Source organism: Protopterus annectens, chromosome 7.part0, assembly GCF_019279795.1.
Source record: "Protopterus annectens isolate FY-2018-M chromosome 7.part0, PAN1.0, whole genome shotgun sequence".
Classification (NCBI taxonomy): domain Eukaryota; kingdom Metazoa; phylum Chordata; order Ceratodontiformes; family Protopteridae; genus Protopterus; species Protopterus annectens.
In genome coordinates, this window is record NC_056739.1 from 223,867,042 (window position 1) to 223,879,566 (window position 12,525).

Genomic DNA, 12,525 nt, shown 5'->3' on the forward strand with positions numbered 1-12,525 from the left:
GAGCATGTTAAGACAAGGATTTTGGATGCTCCTTTACAGTCTGATGTGTTGTTTGGCTCGCCTGTGGAAGCAGTTTTAAAGAAAATGGAGGACAAGGCTAAATCTATGCAGACTGTTAAAGATTTTTTGCAGGTGCAGCCTCCAAAGTTTAGTAGACATTGGCCTACGAAGGGTTGGACATATCCTGCTTATGATTCCCAGTCTAGGGGTAGGTCTAGACGGGGTAGGGGCAGAGCTCAAGGTTCTTTTAGGCCTAGAACAGGGAGTTCTCCTGCTCAGACTTCTGGTGAGGGCAGGGGTCAGTCCTTTCGTAAACAGACACAATGACCTGCCTTTTCAGCTGCCAGTACATTCTCGTCTGGCAGCTCCTTTGGGAGGAAGGCTGTCTCTTTTCAAAGAAAATTGGGATTTAATTACTCAAGACAGTTGGGTGTTGGATATCATTCACCACGGTTACAGGTTTTATTTCCATAGCTTGCCCCCTTCAAAGGCATGCCAGGCGTTCCTCCTCCACAAAGGAAAGAGGCTCACAAGCAAATTTCTCTGTTACTCCAAATAGGGGCCATTCAGCCAGTCCCTGTACCAGAAAGGGGCCTAGGATTTTATTCTCGCCTGTTCCTAGTACCAAAGAAGGGGAACACGTGGAGACCAATTTTGGATTTATCTATCCTCAACACTTATCTGGACATTCCAAAGTTCAAAATGTTGACCTTACAACAGCTTTTACCTCTGCTGGGCAAGAATCACTGGATGGTAACTTTAGATCTCAAGGAAGCTTACCTTCATGTGCCTATAAGACTAAGTTGCAGAAAGTATCTGCGTTTTCGAGCTGGAAATTCTCATTGTCAGTTCTCTGCATTGCCCTTTGGCTTATCTACTGCGCCCAGAGTATTCACAAAGGTTCTGGCTCCAGTGATAGCTTACTTCAGGCAAAATGGAATTCAAATCTACCCTTATTTGGACGACTGCCTGATTCTGGCTCAAGAAAAGGAAGACCTTCTACAGCATTTGGAATATGTCATAGCAGTGCTAAGATGCCTAGGGTATTCTGTGAGCGAAATAAAGTCCAGTCTAGTACCCTCTCAAGACATGTGCTTTCTGGGTGTGAGACTGAATACAGCAGCCCAGATGGCCTTTCTAACCCCGGACAAACAAAAGAATCTTTCCAGTTACTTCCATCATTTATCTCTTCAGTCCGGGCTGACTGCAAGGACAGTCCTTCAAGCCTTAGGGTTCATGGCATCTTGTATTCTGGTGCTTCCCAATGCCAAACTGCATATGAGGAAGCTACAATGGTATCTAAAAAATGTATGGACACAGCACTGCCAGGATTTGGACACTGTCATTCAAATAATACCTTGCATTCAAAAAGAATTGTTGTGGTGGGCTCAGGAATGTCACCTAAACAAGGGACTCTCTGTGACCCGGCCAGAGGCGAGTCAGATTTTAACGACAGATGCCTCGGACATTGCTTGGGGAGCTCATCTAAATGGAAAGTGGATACAAGACAAGTGGCCTGCCAGACTACTGCATCTACATATCAACATGAAGGAGATGTTAGCAGTTCAGTTTGCATTAATGGCTTTCAAGGAGTTGCTTCTTCCAGGACAGGTGTTGATTCTAACAGACAACACAACTGTCATGTGGTACATCAACAAACAAGGGGGAACACATTCTTATCCTCTATGCAGGCAAGCAATGATTTTATGGGAGACTGCGCTCAGCTTGCAACTAACTCTTCAGGCAAGGTTTCTGCCGGAGCACAGAACTCCTTAGCAGATGTGTTAAGCAGACAAATCATGGATCCCCACGAGTGGAAACTGGATCTTCATGTATTTCAGAAATTGACAGTGTCATGGGGAACTCCAGACATAGATCTGTTCGCTTCTCCACTAAACCACCAGCTGCCAAAGTTTTGCACAAAGGGGTTTCATCACACAGCTTGGAAAGTGGATGCTCTTTCTTTCAGTTGGAAAAATCTTCATGTGTATGCCTTTCCACCTCTGCCTCTTCTTCAAAAGGTGCTCCTAAAGGTCAGACAAGACAAGCCAAGGATGATTTTAATAGCTCCAGATTGGCCTCGGCAACACTGGTACCCACTACTAAGGAGTCTGGTAAGGAAGCCTCCATGGCCTTTACCTTTGATTCCACACCTATTGTCTCAGAGAGACGGTCACCTGCTCAATGTCAAACTTCACTCTCTTCATCTAACAGCCTGGCATATTCTGTTTTGAAACACAGCAGGTCTCAACTTCCTCAACAAGTTTTAAATGTGATTATGGAAGCCAGGAGACCTAGTACAAGGAAAGTGTACGCAGAAAAATGGAAGAGATTTTTATTTTGGAGTGCAGCAAAGAATTTGGAGATTTCTGAGCCTAATTTGAGTGTGGCTCTTCAATATCTTACTGAGTTATTGGACAAAGGTTTGTCCTTCTCTTCCATTAAGATTCATGCTGCAGCAATTTCAGCTCACTATGATTGTGACCCACCATTGTTTTCGCATCCTTTTTCAAGCAGTTTCTTAGAGGGGCAAAGAATATAAGACCCCACGTAGAGCTCCTACTCCTGCTTGGGATCTCAATTTTGTGTTGGAAAAACTTACTCTACAACCTTTTGAGCCTGCGGCTACTGCGGAATTGAAATACTTGTCATGGAAGACTGCTTTTTTGTTGGCTATTACTTCTGCAAGAAGGGTTTCTGAGTTGCAGGCCCTTATGGCAGTAGAGCCCTTTTGATTTTCCATAAGGATAGGGTATCATTACGTACTAATCCTTCCTTTATGCCTAAGGTGGTTTCTAGTGTGGCTTTAAACCAAACTATTCATTTGCCTACTTTCTATGCAGATCCCCAAAATAAGGGAGAAAAGATTTTGCACACTTTGGATGTACATAGGCAGTTACGTTATTATCTAAGCAGGACTAAGGATTTCAGGCAGTCTCAGCAGTTGTTTGTTTCTTTTGCTTTGAGTTCTCAGGGCAAGCCTGTGTCTAAGCAAACTATTTCTAAGTGGATTGGGTTTTGCATTTCTTTTGTTATTCCCATCATGGCAAGGAGATTCCAGCTGGGATTTGGCCTCATTCCACTAGGGTTACTGCCACTTCTACTGCTTTTCTAAGGGGTGGCAACTAAGGATATTTTGGAGGCAGCTACTTGGAGTTCAGTGCATACTTTCTCTAAGCATTACCACCTTCCTCTCTACTCTAAATCTAGGGCTGGTTTTGCCACAGCTATTTTGCAAGGCATGTTGACAGCTCCTGCTTCCTTATGATTTGCCAGCCTCCCTTACCTCTGCTTTGGGATTCTACCCAATGGTTAGGACTGCAGCAATGTGGAATGAAGAACATAGTACAGTTTTGTACCTACCATAAATGTAGATGTTCGAGGATCCACATTGCTGCAGTCCAATTCCCTCCCTCCTTCCCTCTGTGTTTAGGGGTGGTGGTGTGGATTAGGATATATTCTTGTAAAATTGTATATATTGTATATATGTTTGGTGCAGGGGTTTTTGGTGTTTTTGGTTTGGGCCTTGTCTTTTTAGGGTCTTCTGACATCTGGGGCAAGAAAAGACTGAGGATATGACGTCGGTCATGCGCATTAGTACCCTGACGTCCTGACATCAGTCTAATGCGCCTTGACCGACGTCAGCCATATACTTTGGTATTCGGGCCGACTGGACAGCGGACTACCCCCAATGGTTAGGACTGCAGCAATGTGGATCCTCGAACATCTACATTTATGGTAGGTACAAAACTGTACTTTTTGGTGGCCCATGTAAAAGGTGCTAACGCATGTATTTGCACCATACCTCAAAACATCCTAGTCCAAAAAGTCTGGACAAAACCAAAAGTAGTGGGGTGGGGGAAAAGCCCAAAATATGGACATTTTAAATATTGCCCTTAACTTAGAAAGTTGATCGAAAAACAGGTTTTACATTAACATGCATTTTCTCAAGTATGAAGTCCAAATCTCAATGCCTGCCATTATTTAGTGATTTCAGATCAGTTATTTGCAATAAAAACATTTTATGGGGAGCAGACCAAAGATAATAGGCAAAAATCTTGACCTTCTGTAAAAATCTGTACAGTTGAATGTTATGATTAGCACTTCAGTAATCCTGATTAGAAATCTATTTCCAGTCATGTGGATCTTTCACTGGTTTTCTGCTTAATACCATTTACTTGATAAATGTTCCTTCAATTAATGATTTTTTTTAATCTAACCTTTTTAAGAAATGTATAATTACAGAGTTGATTTATTTTGAATTTTTTTTCAGTTAGTGTTTTCAGTTAAAAATAATGCTCATGATGAGCTTTTATTCCCCCCCCCCTCTCCTAGGTACCAATTTTTAGAAGAAGCTTTCCAAAATCAGAAGGGTGCAATTGAAGGTTTAGTAGCCAAACTTCATGAGAAGAAAAATTATGTTCATTTTGCAGCAACTCAAGTCAAAAATAGGTAAATATTTTGCGTCACACAAGACACTTGTGATTATTTGCTTCATTTTCATTAAATGCTCTAGTAGTTTGGTAAAGGTAAATGAGGCTATATGTTTTGATACAGAAAACGTAATGCACGTATAGAAGGAATTCTTGTACTATTCTTGTAACAAATGATTTTCTGCTCTCAGATTTCAGTCATCTTCCAGATGAATTTTGATGCAGTCAAAAGACTGTTTGTCAAGGTACCGTTAGAAGGGTGGTGACCCTCCAGAAGTACGTTGCTGTGTCTTCAGTGTTAATTGTCACTTTGAAACTTTTGTCTGACTTTTTTTTTTTTTTTTTTAATTCTCTGGTAGTTATCCATTTTGGCCTGCTTTACAGTAGATCAGTATGAAATGTATCTAACACTGTGAGGAAGCACTTGTTGGATTTTGTTATTGGTAAGGAATTATGTAACGCCTTCTTTGCGGAAGTCATTGGGTAAGTGTGCTTGTAACAGACGTGGAATAGAAAGTTTTTGTGCTTTTCATGATCAGGATTTGCATGATAAAGTCCGAGTATGTTCAGAGGTGTAACAGAGCTACTAAGATAAAAAGAGCTAAAACCAGAAAAGTTCTTCATTTGCAGACATTCTACAGACAGGTTTTCTTTTCAGTCATGCTATCTAAGTTTATAGAAGCCTTAGTTTCTTCAGAGGTGCTCCAGTCCTTTGAAATGAGGACTGCCTCTGTGTCTCTGGGCTAGCCATGATACATTTACGGTCACCAGCTGTATTACCCAGGGTCCTAAGTTTTAGTTGGGGAAATTAATCTGTTCAATAGGGTTTTGTGCAGGTTTTGCCTTAAAAATGAAGAAATTGGCTTAAGAACTTGTAGTTTTCCTGAACTTGCCAAGTCCTCACTGAGCCCTCTGTCTCGAGTGTGCTTAACCCGTAAAAATAAGTAGGAGTGGGACCTTTTTCCTTTAAGAGAATTATATTCTTCGTCAGATGGTATGGTAAGCTTGGTATTAAAATCCCAGATGTCCTTTTGTTTTGGCTGTGACTTGGCAGCCTTATCATGCAAAGATGTCTGATTTGAATGACCCCTAAATTCAGAAGGAAAAGCTTTAGATAGGAGTACAAGGAAATGGCCGAGACACAAATACCTGCTCTTCTAGGCCTTGGTGAGCCTAAACCCACTGCTGCACTTCAGTGTTTGAAGCCTTTGAAGATGTCTTTAATGTGGTATCCTTGGAGCCAATCTGGCACCTTTCTCCCACCAAGAAATCAACCTGTTCTGTAGGGTGCAACATGTTCCAGTTTCTAGCAACTAAACTAGTGGACAGACTTATCTGTACTTTCCTTTCTTGCTGTCAGGGATTCTAAGTTGACTCTTGGTGGCTAGCTCTTTTGGGTTATTGAACAACTTGCATATACAGGTCTAATATTAGAGTTCAGTGAAGATATGCAGAGGTTGGAAAGTTGTTTTGTTAAACCACTGATGGGTTTTATAATTTATGCCATAACAGAAACGGCAGACTAAAAAAAAAATAAGTACAGTACATGAGACAGTATTAGATTTAAGAAGACAGTACAATACAAACATAAAAATAGATTGGAATAAAGGATTAAATAGAGGTATTACAAATGAACAGTGCAGGGGAGATGTTTTAATCCTAAATATGCAGCTAAGTCAAGAACATTTAGATTTTATTGTAAGGAAATGGTCACACATTTCTATATCCTTTTAAGACTTGAAAAATGTTCCTACAGTCGTATGTTGGAGGTTTGAATCGGAAAGAGGTTTTTTTTGAGCGTAGCTTCTGGAAATGTTAGGACTTGTTTCACTACAACTTTGACTTGAGCAGTATAAGCTTCATGCTTGGAAGAGAACTTGATCTCCCTGTAGAGATGTTTGTTTGTGTAAAATATGTACTGAAGAAATAAAAGTGATGCTATGTTTAGTATTGATAGTGGCCAAGAAGGATTGTAACTAGAAAGGAGAAAAGCAAAGTCAAACTATCAATAAGAGTGGTAAAAAATGATTGCAGAGATTAAAAATTTTGAACTGAGAACCATTAAAGATCAGAAACGTTTGCTGTATTGAAATCTGAGTTTGCAGAGCATGTCGACTAAGTACAAAGTATAGAAGATCCAATATCTACTGAGCAAGGTAGTGTCCAATACAAGGTGTAAAATCACTGGCCCAGATAAGACTTACAGCAGAAGACAGAATGTAAATAAAATAATGTGGTCACAGATTTTAGTAAATGTTTTTAAATTTCTTTTTGAATGAGCAATATTAAATCAAACTTGATATTAAGACCGAATAGAATAGCTGATTGTGATACTTGAATGTGCATGCTCAACAGTGGCGAGGTTTTGACTGAATGTAAATACTTGACAGTCTGTTTGTCATGAGGCTTCCTTATTATTGTATAAACATGTAATGTGCAGCGCTACAGTGGTAGCATTGTTGCCTCACAGCAAGAGGTTCTCTGGTTCGATTTTCAGCTGGGGAGCCTTCCGTGTGGAGTCTGCATGTCTTCCCTGCATTCGTGTGGGTTTTCTCTGAGTGCTGCAGTTTCCTCCCATGTTACAAAGATATCCATTGGGAGCATTTCTCCCCAGACCTTCTCCGAAAATTGCCTTAGTTCCAAGTTTGACTTTCCCGCTAAACAAATGTTAAATAAAATAAAATATGGTTGTTTCAGCAGTCATTGACAAAATAGGTGCAGCATGCAATGGGACAGCTCATTGCTATATTGAAAAAGGTTAATAAAGGTGAGCCTTTGAGAATCAAACCTTGAAGGGCAGTAAAAAGGGTAAGTCACTGAGGCATTCTGGCAGCAGCTAAACAGGTCCATGTAAGCAGTCATTTCACCATTAATTTTACCCAGTCTCTTCTGCTGTTTCACCTAATATCCTCCCCAACCTCCTGGGAGACCAGCTGACTCTGTCTGGGCAAGATTATGTGAAGATCACCTCAGATGTATGGGTCTTGGATATCTATCCTTATAATGCAGAATAGTATTAAAGACAACTTTCCTTTCATGGAGAAGGAGATGCCTCCACTACTGCTGAATTTGTGTTAAGTGCCTTCTTGGCCACATCTCTTTCACAGGGCAGATTGTAAAGCATTTCCCATTAGGGAAACATCTCTAAAAAATTTCTCCAACGCCAACTTCACGCTTAAGACAGAAGTGGTAAACTTCACAACACCCATGCAGATGGACAATAGAGGTACAACTGCTGAATCCTACACAAATGCACTTTATAAGCACTTAACACGAGTGCATGGATCGTGCTATCCCTAACAGAACAGAGATGCTATTCTCCAAAAAAAGGAAGTCAATCTGGTGGTCTTCTGCCATAAACTAACTCTACAACAGAAGAAAGAAACTGTTGCAAAAAGAAAGTAAAATCCCATGTTTGGAGGAACTCCTTGGTCAGCCTCAGTAAGAAGCTGAGATCCATCATAAAATCCTTCAAAACTAGTTATGAAAACAAAATCGCCACTGATTCTAATGACAACCACAAAGCATTCTATAGCTATGTCAAGAATCTCAATGGTTATACCAGTTCTGCTCTGAGTTGCAGCACAATGGCACGAAATATACAGAACCAACTGATATTGCCAACATCCTGGCAGATAGGTTTAGTGCTAACTTTACCCCCTCTCACCCCCTAAAGGGCCCATCTCTATACCGGAATAATACAAAGTTCCTGTAATCACCGCTGCACAGGTAAAAACCTCACTCTCCAAAGCCAAAAACACAGCATCCATGGGACCTGACAACATCCTAGGCTGCCTTCTACACGAACTACAGAATTAACTGACACTCCACCTAAGTACCATGTTCAGTCATAGCCTCACCTCAGGCTTTGTGCCCTTTGAATGGCGCACCGTGACGGTTATCCCACTCCATAAAGGGGGAGCCATGACAGACCCCAGGAACTACCACCCCATTAACTTGACGAGCCTGGTCTGCAATGCCATGGAACGTATCATCATGGAGCTCATAAAAAAGACATTGGAGATCTCCAAACTCTGGACCCCACACAGTTCGGGTTTGTAAAGGCAGATCATTTCTCCTAAACCTGATATACTTCTTGGAAGCAGTCACCAAAGCCATAGATGAGGAAAAGGTGGTTCACACAGCCTATATAGATCTTGCCAAGGTGTTCAACACCATCCCCCACTCTGGAATTATAAATAAACTCACTAAACTAGGTACAAGTCCCTATGTCACAAGATGGGTTGCCAACTGGCTTACTGACCGAACCCACACCGTGAAAGTAGCAGACTTTCAAATCAGACTTCAGACCAGTGACAAGTGGAGTACCACAGGGTCGGTCCTGGGTCCTCTCCTGTTTGGTATCTACTTCTCTGAAGCACACGCTAACACAAAAGGTCTTTGGCTAACTAAGTTCGCAGATGACTGCAAACTTGGAGCCATAATCGAAACTCCTAACAATGTGGGCATCCTACAAAAGGGCCTCACTGAGACAGATGCCTGGTGTCAAAGCCATGGCCTCAAGCTCAGTGCCAAAAAGTGCATTGTCATCCCCTTTGGTAAAAACTCTGTACCCATGAAGTACCACATAGGCAGTAGTCTACTTAACACTGAGTGTGATAAGAGACCTTGGGACACAGGTGGACAGTAGTCTTTCCTTTGATAATCATATCGCCACAGTGGTCAGGAAATCCTTCTACAATGACACACCTCATCACAAAAGGTTTCTCATCCAGAAAGCAAAAGGTCATTGTTCCCCTCTACTCGTCACTCATTAGACCCATTGTAAAGTACAAAGCCCCTTTTGGTGTGTACCTCACAAGACATCTACAACAACTGGAAAGGCCGCAGAAATACCTCACAAAGATTACTGACCTCAAACAGGTGCCTTACACAGACTGTCTCAAAAATCTCCAGCTTTACTCCGTCTCATATCACCTACTCAGAGGCGATCTTTTTGTAGCATACAAAGCTATGTCAAACCCAGATCTGTAGGACATGCTCCGATTAAAGAAATCCCAAACCCTCCGAGCTGTGCGCTCTAGGGACGTAAACCTTGTCGCCACAATAAACAGAACATGCTGGGAGGGATATATTCTTGTCCCAGAGACTTCCCATACTCTGGAACAAACTACCTATCTATGTCAAACAGAGCTCCTCATTAGCACTCTTCAAGAAGAATGTTGATGATTAGATGGGAAATACGAAATTCACCCCGGGGATCACTTCTGTGGCTATGCTTGACAGGGGCACAGGAAAATAATTTTCTTGGGTGGCAAAAGCACCAGGGTACCTTTTTGGCTAGCCTTGTATCCGCCCTAGGGCCAATAGCCTAGTACCTACCTTTGAACCTATGAACAAAGGAATGGCTTTTATTCCAGATTCTTCCTGTTCTCTAAAAAGGCAAGCCAGGTAGGCATCTCCCCACCTCTGACCTCACGGGCTGTACTACTGGCCCCCAGTTAGGTGCCCCCTGTGAAGAAGGAAAAAAAAAAACAAAGTAGCTAGGAATTCTGTACCTAAGAGATTGAGCACAGCTGCCCATTTTGTTCTTGCCTCTGACTTCGGTCTGTTTTTCCTGGTGGTAGCTGGTAGGAAGTGGGCAAGCTTACTGATCCTGTGGAGTGGTCTACCCTCTTCCCCCGGAAGCACACTTCCCTCTTTTGCAGCTTTTCCAAACTTCATCATTGTGACTCCCCAGGGGAAGAGTTCCTCTGCATGCCAAGTTCCCCTTGGCTAACACTGCGAGTTGACGTCTGACAGTTGGACCTCTGCATGCTAGAATTCAGAGTAAAACTTACTACTCCATCTAGATACACCCCTTGTGGTGAGCTATAGTGACTGCTCTCCTCCTCCTAGGGTAGGCAAGCTGGCAACATTCCCCTCATCCTTTCTATCCAGTTCTCTAAACAGATGCACTGTTTTCTGAACTCTCATCTGTGGTGTAGTCAGTGGTGGCATATTTTTGACCTTTCAGAACTTAAACCTCTTAAAGTTGTCAAGGTTCGAATTGCTTAACATGCAATTTATCCTTCTCTAGTTGATTGTTATTTTTGATTAAATTAGATAGAACAGATACCCGTCTTAAATGTTCAAATAATACAGACAGCACAGGAAATTTCTCAGGTTTCAGTATCGAGGACGGCTTCTTCCAGTTTAAGTCCTTTCCCTTTTTGAAAGTTCAGTGCTCTCAGGTTCTGTGCAAAATGTGTCATTTGGCTTTAGCATTTGTAAGTAGCAAGGGCATCCTTATCTGTCAGTACTCTGACTGCCAGCTACAGACTCAGTCCAAGGAGGAACTGCAAGGAAAGTTAGATGTTCATCGTGTTACCGTGCTGCAGTCATCACACTTGGGTTATCCTGCCATCAGGCGGTCCCGCAGTCGGCCCGAATTCCAAAGTCTTGGTCCGGCGTCTGTTGCTGTCGCTTCTTCCCTGACGTCAGTGCGTCATGGGTATATAAGAGGCATCCGACGCCATTTTCTTCAGTCTTTCTTGCCGCGCGGTGCCCGAAGCAGAAGCAGTTCGCAAGTGCCGGTCGGCCGACACCTGAGATTTTTGATTTGAATTTCAGACCGAAGTCTTCAATAAAGCTAAGTACCCCGTTGGGGAACATTTTCTTGCCTCAGTCCGATGTCAGAAAAAGTTAACAATTGTATTTGTTGTGGGAAGCAAATACGTCATAAGGACTTCCATTCCTATTGTATTCCTTGCCTAGGCCCAGACCACGATGTCACAGGTTGTCTGTTTTGCGCTAGGTTTAATAAACGCACTATCAAACGCCGTTTTGACTTCGCACAGCATTACTTTGGTAGGAAATTCAATTATATCATGCCGTCGGAGCAGCTGACGACCGCAATTCATAAAAAAACGCAAGGATAAGGACAGGCAGCCTAGGAATAAGACCCCGAGGCCTCAGCTGGGCCTGTCGTCGGTTCTCCGGTTTTCAGTGAGGTGCTTATGCAGCCCCTGACGACTGCAGAGCTGGAACCCCAGACAGCTGCCGACTCCCAAGCGGAGTCTACTAGGCCCACGCAGCCATCTACCGACACCAGAGCAGATTTAGACACCGGTGCTGAGGAAACACCTTCGATTGCAGAAGGTGTCTTCAGACCAACTACACTCACCATTAAATTTTATGCTAAGCTTAAAACTCCTTTAAAACATAAGAAAACTGTTCATCAGTGTACAGGTCAAGGCCCCATGCCTAAGAAACAGATACTTAAGATGGCTGAAGATTTAATTACCCTTATCAGGGGTTCCCATCCCCCTCCTGATAACAGACCAAGACAAGAGGAAGGATTATGCATCCTCTGACCAGGTTTCTGTCTCCTCAGATTCTTCTGAGGAACAGGATTACACTTTTCCACCTTATGAGGATTCTGATGCTGAAGACTCTATTCCTTCAGCATTTCCCCCTGAAGACTTCTCCTTTGGGGAAACATTACATACCATGAGGGAACATTTCCACTGGGAAGGCCAGGATTACTCAGATTCTAAGAAAAGGCTCCGAGAGTTCCTTTTATTATCCCAGCACAGACCTCTTTTAGATATTGTGGATGATGTCTACTTGCAGTCTAGTTTAAATCCAAACTCTCTACCTCCTGCTTCAGCCAAACCAGACAGATACTACAGAGTACCTGATCACACAAATTCCTTTATAAAAGCCTTGTAGCTGACCCAGAAACCATATCCCAGGGTCCTAAGGGAGCAAAGGCTTCTATGGCTAAAAATCCTGTGCCCTCTGAGAGAGATTCCAGAGCCCTAGATAGATGGGGAAAGAAAATATACACCTCTGCAACTTTGGCTATGAGAGCATTAAATTGCCAGTTTCACATGTTGAAATATCAACAATTCCTGATGTCTCAGTTAAAACAAAAAATGAGCACACACTCAGAACAGCCTGAGTTCAAGGAAATGCAGGATCTGTTGCATGCAGCTGAACAGGTGGGCAAGCATACTTTACAATGCTGATTTGATTCTCTGGAAGCTTCCTGTAGAGCAGCTGTTACTGGCTCAGTCATTCGTAGACATGCTTGGTTAAAAGAGCAAACCCTCCCTGACCATGTTAAAGCAAAATTATTAGATGCACC

General features: G+C 42.5%; 1 protein-coding gene across 1 annotated transcript in view; it reads left to right on the forward strand.

The window, feature by feature from the left end:
• The window catches only part of TRIM33 (tripartite motif containing 33), a gene marked incomplete in the record, with an annotated part of 2,559,229 nt that overhangs the window by 1,065,146 nt on the left and 1,481,558 nt on the right, over positions 1–12,525 (forward strand). The window contains 1 exon segment of the mRNA XM_044076157.1: positions 4,336–4,452. Within this exon segment, the coding sequence (XP_043932092.1) occupies positions 4,336–4,452 (117 nt within the window).